Raw genomic sequence first — 18,989 nt, forward strand, 5'->3', positions numbered from 1 at the left:
ACTAATATTTCTTGAAAAAGTATTACAATTGCAAAAAAAAAAAGATTTTATTTTCATAATTATTGATTGTATTTGTATTTGTTTTATGGTTTTCATGGTCTCGGGACCAAGGGCGCTATATGTTATTATATTTTTTCTAGAAAGCTGAAGATTTTTTACATAACATATCCAAAAACGAAAAAGGTGTTTTTTCATTTTGAAGTTACGATTTTTCAAAGTTAACCGATGGTCCAAAAAAAGCATTTATTCCAAAATTCATAACTTTTGCACTAATGGACCGATTCAGATGATTGAAGCCATTCCGTGAAAACTATAAAAAAACAAATACAATCAATAACTATGAAAACAAAATCCATGTTGATCATCGAAATCGGTGTGTAATTCAAAAATTATGAATTGAAATTTGAAAAAAAAGTCATTTTTGGAAAAAAGAGAAAAAAGTTGACTTTTGGACCACCTTAAAATGGAAATAGTCACCCTAATGAAAAAATACGGGTCTAATTATTTTGCGACAAAGAACAAAATTACCGCTTTTCGCGAAAATCTGTGAACCACTGTATCGGTATGACAGGAAATGGAGCTGCGCACAGTACAACTGTAGCCATATACAACGGTGAAACAGGTCGATACAGATACAGCGATTGTACCGAGATGCTTGCATGGTTCTAGTGCTGTACATGGTGACAGACATACAATGTTCGAAGTACAACAATTTGTTGTGAAATACGCAACAATTTCGCTTTTCATAATCCAAATGTTATTATTCATAGAATATCTGATACGAAAATATATGTTAGGGACGTGAAAAAATAGTGACATCTCGAGTAGTTCGGCATCCCTGTTGCACGCTCGCTCGTTATCACGTCTTGTTTTAGGAAATCAGCAAAAGACATTGAAACGTCACAATATTTGGTTGTTAGGGATCGACAGTATTGTGTCAGAAACGAGAAATAGAAAAAAAGAAAAACATTTGAATTCTACCTTCTTCAGCCTATGAGTGTGAGTACTCTCAAACTTGAGGATCTTCGTAGCGAAATTGTAGTGCGCCCGCTTATAAAGCGCACGATCGTAGGTTCAATCTATATTTTCAAGGCTACACTGAGAGAAAGAATTAGAATATGTTACAAATTTTCTAGTGAATAAAACCAATTCGTCAGTCATTTTCGACCGTACTATTTATTCATATATTTTACGAGAGTGAATTGGTAAATACAAATGTCAAAACATGTACCCGAATATCACCCCAACTTCGATCCTGCTTTCGGGATTTCGGGCCTACGCCCAATTTATTGAAATCAGGTTGCACTCGTATTATTATTGTATTTTTAGTTCTTGCAATAATTACGATGAAAAAGATTATGTTTTGTTAATTTATTTCCATCAAATACAACTTCAACATACAAAATGTAATTGTTTCGGACTCGGGCACTTGTATGGGCTCTGGTTTATGTTGGCACAATGCAGATGAGGTCACTTTCCCGTTCGAAGGTTTTTTCGGTTGGATGATTGGCAAGTTTGTAATTGATATCTGCGCTGGTATTTTGTTGACGGTGCCGTCTGGAGTTTTCTTAGCACAAAAATTGTTCGTAAAGTTTGCTGGCATAATATTTGTGCAATGAATGATAAAAAAGACACATTTGGTTTTTTTTCGTTCGCGGGAATGATAAGTACGTTCAAAATTTACATAGTTTAAGTGATATGCCAATGGTTTCACCATCGATGGGCGTAGGAATATATTTTATTCGAGTTTGAGGTTCAGTTGAACATAAAAAAACTGTTTACCTCCGAATTGCATCGCTTTCACGAGGGAAATGGCGACTGCGAGCAGTGTACTCCACAGTTGCTCAGATATGACAACACCCTAAGTAAGGGGCTGTCCACAAACCACGTGGACAACTTAGGGGGGGGGATTACGTTAGTGTCTATGCTTGTCCACGGTGAGAGGTAGGGGTTATGAATAATGTCCACGTGGACACGCTAAATAAATATAGTATAAATGAAGTCTGAAATTTATTCTGCATTTTCAAGATTTTTTTAAAACTTTCCATCCTTAGTTCTTAGTTTTACCTCTTGTTTGGCATTAAATTATATTTTTCGTTGAACAGCTTCGCAACTAGTTATGCAGTTTTTCTACAGTTTGCCCTTAGCAATCGGATATCATTTCTTGGGAACCAAAGTGGCGCCTCGTTGTGCTTTATAAACGTTTGGTCATATCTTAATAATGACAGATTGCCAAGACTGATCAGAAAAGCAGACAAACTTAAGCCAGAAAAAAACAACATCTTCAGAACTCCTTTTTAAAACGAATTCTGGTTTATTGTTGCAGGAGTTACGAAAGGTTCATTTTTTAGTATGCAGCTATAAATGGAAATTGATCATTTTTTTTGTATTTTTCTGGGCCCTTTGCAGATCTAAAGAGGTATGTATTAAATTTATAGTCCTGTTGTTTTTCCGGAAAAAACAACCTTGTAATACGTTTCATCATCCATAACGACACAACCGTATTTCATCAGCAAATTCTTGTAGAGCATCCTTGAGCGTTCCTTTGATTCCAGATTCTACTTCGCCATTACGGCTCGATACAACTTGTGTCTTGACACTTCTCAAACCACACCTTCATTTGTTTCTTGAATTTAGGATTGCGAAGCTCGTGCCATTTTCTCTGTGTTTTTCTGTGACAAATCTGGGGTCCGTTTGAAAAGTGCAACCACTTTCGAGTGAGTCTTTGGGATGCCTTTGCCTTTGCTTCGATTTCCTGGTTCCCTGTCGATTGTTAGACATTTTTCAAATTGTAACAGGACGTGAAATAAGTGAAGTTTTGAACAGTTGTACAGTTCAGCCGACTCATGAATGGATAGTCCAGATTTTCATTGCGTACGTGTAGGATAGATTCGTGACGCGCAAGTTCACGGACGGCATGATATAGGCAAATGAGCTCATCCTGATATTCAATATAATAAATTTATATTCTAATACTGCTTTACGCCAGCAAACTGCTATCTTTTTAATATAATGGTTTTTGATTCTCCAAAATAACGTCAAATAACGTATTTCAATCAGACAGCAGGTTTTCAAGCTATGATTCTCTAAGAATCGGTTGCTATTAGAATTTGTCATAAGATATCATAATGATACCCAGCAAACATTAAATCGCATAACAAGCGTATATATAACATCATATGCCCTAAAATTTGGTTGGCATATAATGCGCCTAACTGGCATATGCATGCAAAAGTGGAGGCCATATACATACATGGCAAATGCTTACCAAATTTGTTTGGATGAATATGCAACTTTGACCGGCTATAATAGCGACTTGTGCCATACTCATATACGATTTATTACAGACATAGAAAAAAAAAACAAATGGCGCAAAATATTTTCGTGAAATGTTTATTATAGCCTCACGAATCGCCATTTTTATATATGAGTATTTATGTTTGTAGAAATAATAATTGTTTGATTGACTTGTGTTGGGAGTGGAATTGAATGTTTAAAATGGCACAGATTGATGTTTGGTGAAAACTGCTCCGATATGGGTTCGAAATCCGGTCGTCTGGATTATCATCCACCAGCTATCTCGCGCGGCTATCTGCAATTTAATTCAACAGCGGTTAAAACTTTCGAGTGCATCAGCATTTCATTGACATTTCAATATGATGTAATATGTCCTTTATTAGGATCTAATATGATTTACTGTTTCATGATTTTCTTCAGCATGTAACACGATTTACTACAGTACTGAATCGATTTAAATTATACGCTTATACGACACACAAACTGCATCAGCGTAATATACGCTTATGATGCGGATTAAATATATTTTACGACAATGTACATCATAAAATTGATGTTTATTATACCGATATGCGACTTAATTTGATAATGGTTTATAAAATCGAGTTTTTACATTTTATGCGATTTCAAATATACACGATACATACTTTGATTGATATTATATGCGATTATGATTTATTCGGATTTCTTGTAAGACTTGGCACGTGCAAAATTATACGATTTAATGTTTGCTGGGTAGCACGCGCCAAATCTAAGAATGATCTGCTCGAAACCTATAAGGGATGTTTTGATGCGAAATTCAACAACGAAAATATCAAGACTACATAAATGGAATTCGGAAGAAACCGATTAGCGATACGAAGTAACTATTGAGTAACGTTAGTGAAAAACTAAAAAAAAAACAGAAAAAACACGACTTCTAATAAAGCCAATTTGCTTTATATTTTTTTACAAAGCCGTTTGAATTAAGATAACAATCGGGATAAAACAGGATTAACGTTACAGGTCCGGTATTATAAAGTAAACTTTAAATATAGATGCAATTCAACGATTTCCTTGATCCAAAAACATGCAAAAAATATCCACGTGGACTTGAGGGGAGGGGTTTAGTAAATGTCCACGGAGAGGGAGGAGGGAGTCTAAAATCATGCTTTTTCTGTCCACGTGGTATGTGGACAGCCCCTAACGTTATCAAGTAAAATGTACTGTTCTCGAAAGGGTGTATATTTAATATGACAATTGCTTTACGAAGTTTTGGCAAAATGTACTAAAAATGTATGCATTCTACTAATGTTTCGACTACTAAAGATTTGGTAGCTCCAGTTACGAATGATTTCTCCTAGTGCAGAAGCTTATGTACTTTGTTGTGTGGAAAAATGGGAAAAATTCTGTGAAACATAAATATTCCCATCTCTCGCTACTCATTTTGATTAATCCGTCAATCCCTTATCCGCCACCTGGGTCGCTTGCGTGCGTGAGCTGCTTGTGTTTGTATCACATTTCATTCGGAGACTCGCTCTCCAGTCAGCCTTCACCGCAGTCAGTCGTAAATCGAGTCGTGTCAGCCAAATCACCACCGACGGAGCGAGTGTGTGTAGTGGAAGTGGAAAATCGCGCAACCAATTTACTTCTTTTTCGGGCTAAAAGTGACGGAAAATTCCTTCACATTCCAGAGGGGTGATTGAAACACAATTCGTGAATAGTGTTACGTACGGCGAAAAGATTGTTTTTGTGGAAACTTGAAATTCGGTACGTTCCAGTAACGAGTGAAACGCAAAAATCAAGTGAAGTTTGATTTATATGTGCTGTGTAGCGGATAAGCCCCGTCGTTGAAGGAGCGAGCGAGAGAGAGGAAGTGACCTGCTGGAAGTTTTTTTTGTTCATGTTTTCCCTCTCTTCATTCATTCGTGTTCACAGGAGGAAGAAAACGAAGCAATCGAGCTGGTAAACGTCAGAATTTGATTGTTGTTTTTTCGAAGTTCGGGCAAGAGAAATAGTTTTCCGGACAAGGTTTAGTTAGGGAGTGTTTTTAGGCTAAACCTCAAAAGCCATGGATAAATTCATCAGTATGTGGAAGGTGCGAGAACTCGCCGATAAAGTGTAAGTAAAGGATTATGTCTTCATTCACCTACGAAAGTAGCGATAACGGAGGTCTATCTGTTTGTCGTATCTTTCATTGTTGCTTGTGTGGGAAATCTCGGCTATTGTGTTTTTATTTATCGCTTTCGGCACAGAGGGAGGCTCTTTGGTAATAATTTGATAAAACATTTCTACATTCTGATGAACGACAATTTATCTTACAGTAATGGTACTTGTACAATGGGTTCAGGCCGATACCTATCCTCTGTTCGAGTTCATTGTGATTAATTATACATCTTTTTAATTCATTTTCTCTGTCCTTTTGGCACACACACCTCCCTTCGCTGGAAACACAATGATAGTCAGTCAAGGCTTACTGAATTGAATTCTACATTGATTCATTTACGTGAACTATGCATCGAAGGTATCGGAAGCAACCAAATTAGGCGCAGTGTTGCTAGAATTACTGCACCTATTAACATTGAACTAAATCAAGTTTTTGTTAAGTATGGAAGCCCACCTGTAATTCGCTTTCAACTCCAGTTACACTATGTTCAAGAAGGTGTCCGGCACGTGATACGTGACACTCCCATCATGTCTCTCATTCTCGATTGCTTTCATAGTGCCGCATAAATTTACGTTATTTATTAGCCCATCGCGCAGCGCTTCGTCTTATTGGCTTTTTTTTTTGCAGCTCACTCGACACGCCTCACTAATTTTAAACTAGACTTAACGCTGCATTCGCTGGTACCTGTCTCGTAGTGCACCGCTGCATAAAACCGCCCAAGATAGCGCTGTCACTTGTTTCATTGTGTGTGCTGCTGTGCTTCAGACTCCAACAGAACACCTTCATAAATAGGAATAATCTTTATCGGAACGCTGGCACACGATGCAAGAATTTCAGATTGGTTGCCTCCTCCTCTCCCGCGATTACGGGCATTTTCACGCTAAACTACCTGAGGTGATGCCATTTAAACTGGGGCTTGATAGGGAGGTATGCAATGGGATCGGATACTTCTCTCGTCGTTAGAGTCTCGATATAAACAATGCAAACGGATTAAACATTTCTCGAAAAGATACATGGGCTGCAGCCGAGAGGCAGAGCTTGTTTTGGGAGGGCATTTTTCATATTTCTTCCCATGTAACCAATTTGTAACCAGTTATCGTATTGCAACAGAAAAGACATATTGTTTCGCTATTTAGCGGAAGAGATCAACTCGGGAGTCTCACCACTGTATAATTACGCAAAAACGCGTTTTATTGAAATTGGTTCGCTTCGCATTCCTCACAGGTGCCCAATTCAGATTGCGCTTGCGAAGCCATTTTTTCCACGCAACTATTCTCCTTTGGTTAGTTCACTTTAAAAAACGAAGGAATTCAGCACGTGATAGAGAATGTCACTGTGGGTGTTTGGGAAATTTAATCGCTGCATCTTCAAGGACATTTTTGCTCTGGGGCTGGTGAGTAATTTCGAACCGGCGCACAGTGGTTCAAAAGCACTCAAATCAGGGGGAAATTAATAGCTCCTATGAGATGCTTTCTGGAAGCATGATGTCTTCAGCAAAGTTGATCTTAACGTTTCTGGTCATCATCAGACAGTTGTTTAGTTCACAATAGGGCGCGCAGTGATAAGAAAAAACTCTGACGAGGAAAAACTAATAACTCCTCAGGAATGCTTTCCAGAAACATGTTGTCTTCAGGAAAGTTGATCATATGATCCCTGGCTATAACGGAATGACAATGATTTAGTTCATAATATCACCGCTATGGCACACAGTGGTCAGGAAAAATCAAAACGGGAAAAAAATCATAACTTCTCAGAAATGTTTTCTAGAGACATTGTGTCTGTAGAACATTTCACACATTGCTCAAAAAATAATCATATCGAGGTAAAATTGATAATTACGCAGGAATGCTTTCTATAAACATTGTATCTTCTACAAAGTTGATTCTATGAAAAATCGGCCCTAAAATTTCAAAAAGTTACCCTATACAAAATGTTCACCATCTCGAAAAAACACCCTATGTCAAATATAGGGTTGGGGAAAAAGAAATGTCGTATTACTGATCGAAATTTGACGCTTTATTTAACATACTTAAAATTATCCAGTTCAAGTCAAATACGCGCCGTTTTGTTCGCAAACTTGTTGCCATTTAGAAGGTAATTTCATTAATCCCCCCCTTATAAAACCCCCCCTCCTTATTTGCAAAAAACTCAGACAGCCAGTTTTCGCAAGCCTCTTTTGAGGCCAACTTATAGCGAATTCGTTTTTAAAACTGAGTCAGTGCCAAACTGACTCTGTAATAAAAAAACCTTTTCAGTTTCACGAATGCGGTGGTTTGTTGGTGTGCGTTATATAGTCTGATTTGTTTATATTTACGACGGCAAATGTACAGTGTCGACGTCTGGTGGTGATATTAGTGCATGGGAGGTAAATTGTTCTCCATCAGATCAGAAGGGCCAAGTGCAGTGTAAACATATAAAAGTTTGAATGAAAATTTTTACTTAATATTGTTTGATTACCTAACACATGTAGTTCTGACACTCACTTAACCATTTGTCGATGCATTTCCTGTTTGTTCCACAAATAATTACTATTATAATATAAAACCATCATTAGACACAGTTTTCGTTCAATATTCTGCGATATCGGAAAAAAACTTTTATTTAATCACATAAAATAAATATTCGATACGTTAAAGTAAATTTTCATTCATAATTTTGATTTTGAAATTTATTCCACCTGAATATCCATCATTATTTTCACCTCCCAATGAAAGCACACGTAGCTTAATGCCGTCTACTCTACTCTTCAAAATCAGAATCCGAATTGGATTACGATTCCAATAATACAAAAGCAAAAGCAGCAGGTTTTCCATTTTCATAGTCTTTATTTTTAGATTTTCCAAAACAATATTCGGAACTTGACAGTTCAGTATAGTTGTATTGGTGAACCCGAGTGCCAACCCGTGAAACATCTCAGTGCGAAACTAACAGCTTTCGGGGCGAACTAGTGCGACACTGAGTGCGAAACTGAGTGAATAAAAAAACGTTTTGACAGCAGTTAGTGCGGCACTGGGGTTGAAACTGAACAAAAACGAATTCGCTATTAGTATCACCAATAGCGTTTTGCATAGACCGGAAGAGATGATAATCACTTGGAGCCAGGTCCGGACTATACGGTGGGTGCAATAGGACATCCCATCCGAGCTCCCGTAGCTTCTGGCGGGTTATCAAAGATGTGTGAGGCCGAGCGTTGTCCTGGTGGAAAACAACACAATTTCTATTGATCATTTCTGGCCGCTTCTGGTCAATCGCCTGCTTCAAACGGTCAAGCTGCTCACAGTAGAGAACCGAGTTGAGTGTCTGGCCATAGTTGAGCAGCTCATAGTGGATGATTCCCTTCCAATCCCACCAAACACACAGCAAAAGCTGTCAATCCGGGCTTGGCGATGGTTTGGGCCGGCTCACCGCGCTTCTACAACTTCTTTTTCCGCTTTAGGTTGTCGTACGTGATCCACTTTTCATCACCAGTCACCATCTTCTTCAAAAATGGGTCGAGTTCGTTCCGTTTCAGCAGTGCATCGCAGGCGTTGATTCGGTCTAAAAGATTTTTTTTGCGTCAACTCGTGTGGCACGCACACATCCAGATTATTTTGAAATCCAATCTTCTGCAAATGGTTTCAAACGGATTTATGGTCTATACCCAGTTCCTTGCCAATCGAGCGAGTGCTCACATGCCGGTCTACTTGGATGATTTCAACGATTTTATCGGTTTCCACGACGATTGGCCTACCAGTACGGGGTGTATCTCCGACAGCCACTACACCAGAACGAAATCGATCAAACCAACGATTCCAACGCTGTGGGAATCGTTACAGTATCGGGTCCATAAACCACACGAATTCTTCCGGCCGCCCTCGTTGCAGTTTTACCTCGCAGGTAGTGAAAACGTAAAATGTGACGAATTTCTTGCTTGGTGGACTCCATCTTTGACGCGCTATAACTTGAGATTGAAAAGGACAATCACAACACTGTCAAAACGACACTTGTAGCACAGATTGTCGTCTTTAAATAGCCGTATAGTATGACCCGATGCGATAAGTACAACACAAGATATGTTTAAGTGTTGCCATATATTGACAATATACGACATTTCTTTTCCCCAACCCAATATATGAATAGCTCTTTAAATTTTCAACAAGTCGTCCAAACATCGGAAGATGGGCACTTTTATAGGGAAAAAGTTTTTCGAACAACTTTTTCATGTTTTCTTTGAAAAAAATACAACTTATCCTAATTTTGTTTAAAGTCAAGATAGCGATATAATGTACAAACAATGTTTTAGTTTTAGATCTTATTAAAATATGAACTTTTGTCGAAGACGTCAACATTCTATATGTTATAGTTTTTGGGATATAAGTCATTTTTGTATGAAGAATCCTAAAAAAAATAATGTTTTGCTCGTAACTTTTTTGTGTGTAAATTCTCACGTTTGACATGTTCTTGACATGTTTATAAATAGAGAAACGTTAACAGATCATGCAAATTGCGATACATACGATAATACATAAAAACGTAACGAATAGAACATTAATCTTGATCAGAACAAAATCTTGATCAGAGAATGAAGTGTAGGAAACTACTTAAGTTTCCATAAAAAATTACCAAAGATTTTCTTGGAAAAAATGTTCAATGATATTTTGAAAATTAAAATTCGTTTTTCTCGAAAACATAAGTTTTTAAAATTCTGAAAAAATAGATATAAATAGCCCTTAACATTTCCAACAAGTTTTCCATACATCGGACGATGGGCACATTTACATGGAAAAAGTTTTTCGAACAACAACTTTCTCATGTTTTTCTTTGAAAATTATCGCAATTTGCATGATCTGCTAACTTTTTTCTATTTAGAAACATGACAAGAACATGTCAAACGTGAGAATTTACACACAAAAAAGTTACGAGCAAAACATTAGTTTTTTCAGGAGTTTTTATACAAAAATGACTTATATTCCAAAAACTATAAAAAATAGAAAGATGTCTGCGACAAAAGTTTATATTTTAACAAGATCTAAAACTTTGTCGAATACATTATATCGCTATCTTGACTTTAAACAAAATCAGGATAAGTTGTATTTTTTTCGAAGAAAATATGTTGTTGTTCGAAAAACTTTTTCCCTATAAAAGTGCCCATCTTCCGATGTATGGACGACTTGTTGGAAATTGTAAGGGTTATTCATATATATATTTTTGGGAATTTAAAAAAAACGTTTTTGAGAAAAATGAATTTAAATTTTTTAAATAACTTTTTTGTCAGCGAAATTTTTTTCCAAAAGAAATAGTATCTAATAATATCTAATAGTAAGTAGTCTTATTCTTTTTCGAATATTTCAAGTATGCAAAGTTGCTAAAATGACCCATGTCTTTACACCCACAACGTTTCACTGGTATCTGAGATGGTGCTGCCAACTCCTAAGACGAGTTGGTATGAAATTCGTCTATTAAGAGGCGAAACCATGATTGAAAGTGTCCTGCGCCGCATTACAGAAATGTTGTTAGACGTCGCGAGTAGGAGGGGGAGGGGGTTCGAGATTGCGTTACTTAATGTGACATAGGAAAGGGGGGAATAGCCGTGATCGTTACGTAACAAATTTTTTTTCTGATTTCTGAGGCACTAAAACTTATTTTTTGAACGACCCTCGTACAGTGAATCTTGTGATTCGGATAGCTTCCAACGTATGTATGAAATTTGAAACAAAATATTGGAATAGACCGAGGCTGCGACCAGTTGATTCAGCGTGAAATGGCTCTATAGTGATTTGTGCATGAAGGTGACATTATAATGCAAGTGTTTGCGGTAGAAAACCAAGACAACACAAATGGAAACATGAAAAAAATGAAGAGCAATACAGAACACTTCTTAGAAAATCAAGCTACAGTTAATAACGATTTGTTAAGGTGGGACCCCTGTCTGGAAGGTCCAAAAATAATCAACTTTCGTGATTTTTTTGCGAGAAATTCGGACAGCAATATTTTATCCCTTGAGGAGGCCTAATTATTTTGGCTGTAACTTTCCAACGAAATCAATTATCGAAAAATCCTTTTAGGACAACATTTCTGAGGGTATATGCTTCTCAAAAATGCAAAAAACAAAAATTCGATTTTTTCGACATTCCAGACCGGGATCCCCCCTTAGTTCAAGATCATAAATAAACAAGATTTGCGTTACAGGCTCCATAAGCAAAGCAATATTACGTTACTTCTAAACACTGATGGCTTCATTGAGTCTTTATTTCCTAAACCTACATATTATTTACTTGAATTAATTTATTAATCATTTTTATTATTTAAAAAAAAACATAAAATTTTAATGAAACGAATCAAAAATGCAATAAAGGGGCAACACAATTATTTACTTGATTGGAAAAGTTGAAGAATGTGGCTCCCACGTGGTTAACAGTGGGAGGGGTATAGCAACTGTCCAACTTTGTCAAACTTTGACAAAATCGATTAAGCAGAAGGCTCGTTATTATGCTCCAACAGATTTTGAACTCAGCTTCAAGGCTAGCGGTCGATTAAAGTATTTGACTAATTGCCACAAATCATTCAACCTAGGTAGTGGCAAACATTGTACAAATGACATGTTGTTTTCGTCCCCCGGCACTCGACTTGATTGAACGCAGAAGCCCTAGAGTAAAACGTTGACTTTGTGTCAAGAAAGGAACCGTTGGAACTACTTCGAAGAGTAAGCACAGCCGAAAAGAAATTTAACAAGTTTGTCGAAATTGTGTATACGGCCACTTGTATGGAATCATGGACGACATTATTTATAAATCGTACCTAGACAAAGTATACAAAATACGATTTGATACATTAAGCAGCTCTCTTCACGCCGAGGTCAGGGGCATTCCTCTCTGAGTGCTGATTATAAATTCTGAAACGCATTTCCGTATTCCCATGGAATGGCATTCACAATAGTTTTGCACTTTCTCGGTAACAATGACATTGTTCCCGGTGTATTCAAGGCTATACTCATTAAACTTGCGAGCATTGTACTATTATTCCAACCCGGAAGAGAGCACTGAAAAGATTCGGGAAAGATGTGGAGTTGTCAAAACCATCCTTCTCATCGTCAATGCTAGGTGCAAGCCATCAAAGGAAACGGCAAGGTAAGAGGTATCTACGCATAGCACATTGTACCCAACCCGCGGGTTTACCTCTACTCCTCCCAATGCTATTTTCGGTACATTTGCCCAGCGAGTCGAGAATGTAGGTACATAATTTATTCCCGAATGCGTACGCTACGTGCGCTATCCCAGAATGCCAAACGAGCGGGGAGTTTTATTGAAACAAATGGTATACCAAAGAGACCTATTTAATTATTCAACTTTTAGAGGCCGCGTCCTTTAGCACTTTATCGGAATGACTTCACTCATTATTTCAGGTAGAAGTCGTCGTCCCTCACACGAATAGAAAGCTCACCCCGAGACGACATTCTTTCGTTCGATAAAAATGAGGTAACGGTATACAGGCAAACCTTTTTTTGTGCGGGGGATAAGGACCGCATAAAAAAAACGTGCAAAACTTCACCAGTAGCTTTAAAAAATCGTTTTCGGTACACATTTTGAATTTTTTTTTTTGTGCGGTAGATAGGGACCGCATAAAAAAAGTATCCCCCAAGAAAATAACTCAAATCCACGCCATTCTCTGTTCAATTTTCTTTGGGGCTGGCCACATACCATGTGGACAGAAAAAGCACGATTTTAAACTCCCCCTCCCCCTCCGTGGACAAGCGTGGACATTTTCATACCCCTCCCCCTGTTGTCCACGTGGACATTTTTCTTGATTTTATTAGAATAATTCTGGAAATAACTGAATTGCGCATGAATTAAATTTTAATTCCATTTAAGTTTATTTTGTTTCAAATTTTACTTGCTCAACCCTGTCACGTTTGCCGTGGCTCATTGGTGTTTTATGACAGAAAAATGAGTAGTAAAACAAAGCAAATAATCCATATGAGTTTAATTTTGAAATACTTGTATGTTCTTTGTTCTTTGTTTTTAAAAGGCTTTAAACTTTGCAGTTCATTCGCCTCTAATTAAAATACTTGTAATACTTTTCTATTATCTTAAAGGCTATCTGCTATCTGGTTTGTCAACACGGAAACGCACAATATCCAGTTGAACAATCCGCATCCGAAAATAAATTACAAAATTCCAAGGATTGATCTTGAGCAAAGCCAATCGAATAAAATTAAATAGATTTAAAATCACTATCAGATACAATTTAAGCTCACGATTTTTGAACACATGCAAAGAATTTGTGTTGCTGTCACATAGAATACATATTCAATACTAGAAACACAGCAGTGGAACTCCATACAATTCACTGGCTAAAAAGTGTCCACATTTTCATCGCTTGTTTACGTGAAGAATATAATTTTTTCAGGCACACTTGATTTGAGAGTGTATGGATTTCTAGCTGTCTTGACGCAAGGTATTTAATGATGAATTATAAGATGGGAAGGTTTATATAAACATGTTTATAATTACATAAGTTTATTCAAATATTAATATAGCTCTTCTTTAACTATGCAGTGCAATTTTATCAAAATTGTAAGAGAAATTAAAAAAGGAATTTTTTTTTCAATATTTTTTTGAGATGGTTATTAAAAATCCATTTTTAACTTTTGCTTCATTATTACAAACTCATAAACGACACAAAGAGTCTTCGATTGTATATTTTTTATATATTTTTACGGTTTGCTAGTTGGAGCACGCGCCAATCAAAAAGTAGTTATCCGTCATAATTGTATGTCAGTTTTACTCTGTTGTTTCAATGCCATTTTTATTGAAGGGTCCTTGAATGTTACACCCAAAAAATTAAGGCACAGTATAAAAGTTTTTAGTTTTGCAGTTTGTTTGACAAATGATTTCGTTTAAATATATATATAAATATATATACAAATATAAAATGAATTATATCACATCCACTATTCGAGGAAGTTAATGATATTTATATTTTCTAGCATCAATCCAAATGCAGTAATCCTAATTATTATTATGGCCGCAATGAAAGACATGAAAAACAACAAGAAAAACTCGAACTTTTGTGAACTATTGCAGTATTACTTCAGCCATTCCATGCCAAACTGATCTAGTGAGTTTCAGATTTTCGTGAAAATTGGTAGCTTGGTTTCGTTGTGGTAAAACATTGAACCTGTATTATTTTTTTGGGTGATTCCATTTTTTTTAACTTTTCCCAAAAATTACTTTTATCAAAAACTCATAACTTTTGAACCACTAAACCGATTCAGATGATTGACACATCAAATTGAAGTTAATTAGCTAGTCTTTTTTGGAAAAATATCAAACTTGCAAGAAATTTGAATTTTGTGTTCGTAATTAATGATTGTTTCCATTTTTTTATTGTTTACATGGTTTCGGCACCAAAGGTGCTATAATTTTCTATATTTTTCCTTGAAAACTGAGGATTTTTTATACATTTACATTTTTTACTCAAAAAGCAGATGTGTTCGTTTTTTCTTTTTGGAGTTATAATTTTAACCGAGATGATCGATATATCAAATTATAGCCAAAGAGCTAGAATTTTTTGGGAAAATATTGCACATGCTTTTGGGACAAAGGGTATATATAAAGATCAAATACGATCAATAATTAAGAAAACAAAATTATTTTTTTTGCAAGTGCAGTATTTTATCAAAAAAGACTAGCTAACTGGCCAATTTGATATGTCGATCACCTGAATCAGTTTAGTAGTTCAAAAGATATGAATTTGTGCAAAAAGTTATTTGAAATGGAATGGGTTGTAATATTTTGCGAAAAGGAACAAAACTTCCCATTTTACACGAAAATCTTAGAACAACTATATCGGTTTGGCATAAAATATATATAACACTAAAAAAATATAGTTTGTGGTCATTTCTCCGGCAACTAAATAGCTGAATACTAGAAACTAATTGATGTTAACGTTTCATTACCTTTTAAATTCTAAATACAATACCAACAGAGGGTATTTAAAAAAAAGACGGGTGGGTAATGTCAGTGACATAACCGGAGTGACGTAGGACAAAGGGGACAGCTTTTGCTAAATATATATTTTAAATATATTGTTTTATTTTCTTCTCCTACGTGAATTCCTACCTATCTACCTGAAAAATGGATTAGTTTACTGTTTACTCTTTATGAACATGTTGGGGGTTCTGAAAAGAACCATTGGTGTTGTGTTTTTGCGTTTTTTTACAAACTTGATTCTTGATTTTTTTCTTAAGGCTTTGTACTTATTAAATGTTCAACGTCGGGCATCTTTCGGCGTATACACATATCGTACAATCAAAATGATGGCTGTGATAGGGACTGCACAGGTGGTCATCAGCTCGTTCACTATCATATATTTCACTATTGAGCACATTACCGTACATTAAGCTGTGGTTTCGGAGACGAATGAATTGTAAGATTTGTAGTCTCCGCAAACAAAGTAAATAAAAATGAAAAAGAACTGAGATTTTGGAGACGAACTCTACGATCTGTCGAGAAATAAACGAGCTATAAGCGTTCTGAAAAACCAACAGTAAATACAGGGACGGATGACCTTCGGATTAAAGTCCTTTAAAATAAGAACAGAGCAGCAGGAAATACATAGCTCATCGTGTTGCTCCTTAGTTATTTCTCTATGCAATGCAGATGTAACGTCAGTCAATTTTCAACATCAGTTATCATCAGTTATCTCTATAATCGCTGTTAGGTATACTGGCACCAATCCGTTCGGCCTAGTTACCCTTGCGGAGCAATCAGTGAATGAGACCAACAGGGAACTGGAGACCTGCACGGTTCGAGTGAGACTTTGCCTTTCCCTTAACATGTCCTCCTTTGTTACGTCCACACGTCCACGTTGCTGCTTGTTTTCTTTTTATGATGTGATGCGATGCGATGTTAAACGATGCCGTACAACCACACTGGTTTACGGTTTGAAAGAAAATGAGATATTTTTTTGGGATCCGCGCGTTTTATACTCTAGCGGTACACGCTCACAGGATAGAGACAAATCGGCAGACTCAGCCAGAGGGGCGAGTCCAACGAGACGAACGAATGAGCGTTAAAAGGCAGCGATGGCAAAAAAATACATTCATTACGATTTGTTCGCTCGTTGGATTCACATGCAGGCTAAAAAGGGTCCTTTTCAGGATCACAAAATTATCTTCAATCTAAAGAGTTTATTTTTTTTTGTTATCACTCGATATCCCCATCTTGTTCGGCTAAAGCTTTCTGTTTAGCGATTGCGTTTGCCACTCGCCACAGCTTTCACAGTTGGAAAATTTCTTCGCATCCAGCTTGTGACATATTGTACAGTAAATTACATTCAATGGCACGTCGCATTACCACCACTCAGTGTCGGATTGGAGGTAATTTTAACCTGTAATTGAACATTTGCGATGACAGTGGTACAGTGTCGACTTTCAATGTGGGGTCATAATTTGGACCCCGAACTCTATGTTTACAAAAATGTCCAACTAAATATGTCGCATCACAGGTCCGTCCAATTAACTAAATGTCGAGATAAGTGTAAATTACTGTACTTTCAATCTAGAAGCGATTTAAGAATTGGTGAAAATCAATAACCTCAGAACAACTGCCAAATTCACATACTCATCATATCCTGGCAAACAAATTATGAAAAAATCAATTTGTGTTTTATTATTATTTTGGATATTATTTTAGAAAGCATTGAACTGTGTTTCGTAAACTCTTTTTTGAAAGGTTTAATGGCCCTGATAAGCGCCTTGTTTTATGGAATGGTTCCAATTTAGAAAACTTTGTACTCGTGGTTTTGGAAAAAAACCATTTCGAACGCCCTCGATGCCGCCTTGTTCTGGATTTGCCACCAAAGCAGATTGTATAAAGAACAAACTTTTTTCTTCTAGTACCAGCTGCCGTTTTGCGATTGCGTTTGCCACTCGCCACTCGCTGCAACTGCCTGTTGTTGTCTTGATGTTCACCGAACCGAATGTGTTCTGTTCCGAATGAGGGTTTTCTTATCGTCGCGAGCAGCTTTGCCAGCTAACTCGATCACTTCGGCGGCCGAAACTATATAACGCCGGCTAGGTGGACTGGTGCACTGGTACTAACGCGCTCGGCCTAGCTACCCTTGCTACCCTACCCTTGGAATTCCAGATCAACACGGTTCGAGCGGGATTTTGCCTTTCCCTTCACTTTTCCTCCTTTACCATGTCCAGACATGGCTGCTTGGGTTGGTTTGTTGATGTGTTGTGATGCGAACCGATGTGGTGTACGGTTTGAATGAGAATGATCGTTACGGCAGCGGAGCGGCGATTTTTAAGCTGACTGGCTGGCTCGAGAATTACGCATGTGTGAGACTGCGACCAATGTTTCGTTCATTTTTTTTTCTTTTTCCTTTCCAATCGTGCTTCATTCTATTTCGCTGCTGCTCTGGTTGCCCGTTTTGGTCGGTACGATTTGAGGAGCACAAAATGGACCAATCAAAAATGGGCACATAGTGCATTTGGACAATACTTGATATTTCACAATTATTTAATTCTTTATCTCAAGAAAAATGAAATGTTATTCGTTATGATAGATGCGTAGATATATTTCCTATCAATTGATGCAAAAACCTTTGCGATCTATTGAGAAATGCTTGAGTTATAAGCGTTCCAAATCTTGCATTTTTTCCTACTTGTTCAGTGCCTAGATTTCCATTTCACCCCCTATATCTTCCGGTTAGACGTAGTCCTACGTCAAAATAAACGGCTTTTACGAGGTGTGTTCGAAACTGAAAGAAATTAAATTCATCATATTTGTTTTTTAAGCGTACATACATTACCTAGTCGTATTGTATCATTCAATTTATTTCGATAAGAATGCTTGAACAAATTTCAACTGATGCTCTTACCACATTTTAATTTTTTTATTCAATGTCCAGTTTCTATGGCGAAGCTTCATTCGTAAATTACACATTTGTCATCATTGGTGGAATACGATCATGAATGTTGTTATGAATAGCAGAGCAAGTTATGATTACAATACATATGGGTATATTTTGATAATGCAAATATTAACAACATTATACATAAACCGATAAAAATGCATTATAATATTTGTCTACAGCACTTCCAGCGTATATATATATATTTTATTCAATTTTCAGTTCGTAATTATTTCTATTCCATTCGCCGTGTTTATCATGATGATGCTAACATTAATAACATTTTATACGAACCTCCCACCTTATATATGACGTCTCCCACCGTTTTAGAGACATCTTAACATTATGTTCAATTTTTAGAGCGTAAACCATCTGTCAATTTTTTCACTGTTTACATTTTCTTGCCACAAATCGTTGCCACTTTTTTCTCTCATGTTCCACTTCTCTTCTCTGGTAGAAAGTTAATTTACTTTCACAGATTTATTTCAGAAGTGTGCTTATTTCATCTGGAAATCTTGAAGCTTTTTGAGGCGTTGGCAGTAGCAACAACAATTTTTGAAGTGGCTCGTATGTTGTGTTATAATATGAGCTCCATCAGAGCTCGAGTTTTTGAAGCGAACAAAAACGAACAGAACGATTTTATATA

General features: G+C 36.7%; 1 protein-coding gene across 1 annotated transcript in view; it reads left to right on the forward strand.

Annotated features, from left to right (window-relative positions):
* The first annotated feature begins 4,815 nt into the window (after nucleotides 1-4,815).
* LOC129762242 (telomere length regulation protein TEL2 homolog) overlaps nucleotides 4,816-18,989 on the forward strand; it is a 37,302-nt gene continuing 23,128 nt past the window's right edge. The window contains exons 1-2 of the mRNA XM_055760315.1: nucleotides 4,816-5,046; nucleotides 5,215-5,397. Coding sequence (XP_055616290.1) covers nucleotides 5,348-5,397 — 50 coding nt within the window. The 5' untranslated portion in view covers nucleotides 4,816-5,046; nucleotides 5,215-5,347. The remainder of the gene's footprint in view (nucleotides 5,047-5,214; nucleotides 5,398-18,989) is intronic.

The sequence above is a fragment of the Toxorhynchites rutilus genome, chromosome 1 (genome assembly GCF_029784135.1).
Source record: "Toxorhynchites rutilus septentrionalis strain SRP chromosome 1, ASM2978413v1, whole genome shotgun sequence".
Lineage (NCBI taxonomy): Eukaryota > Metazoa > Arthropoda > Insecta > Diptera > Culicidae > Toxorhynchites > Toxorhynchites rutilus.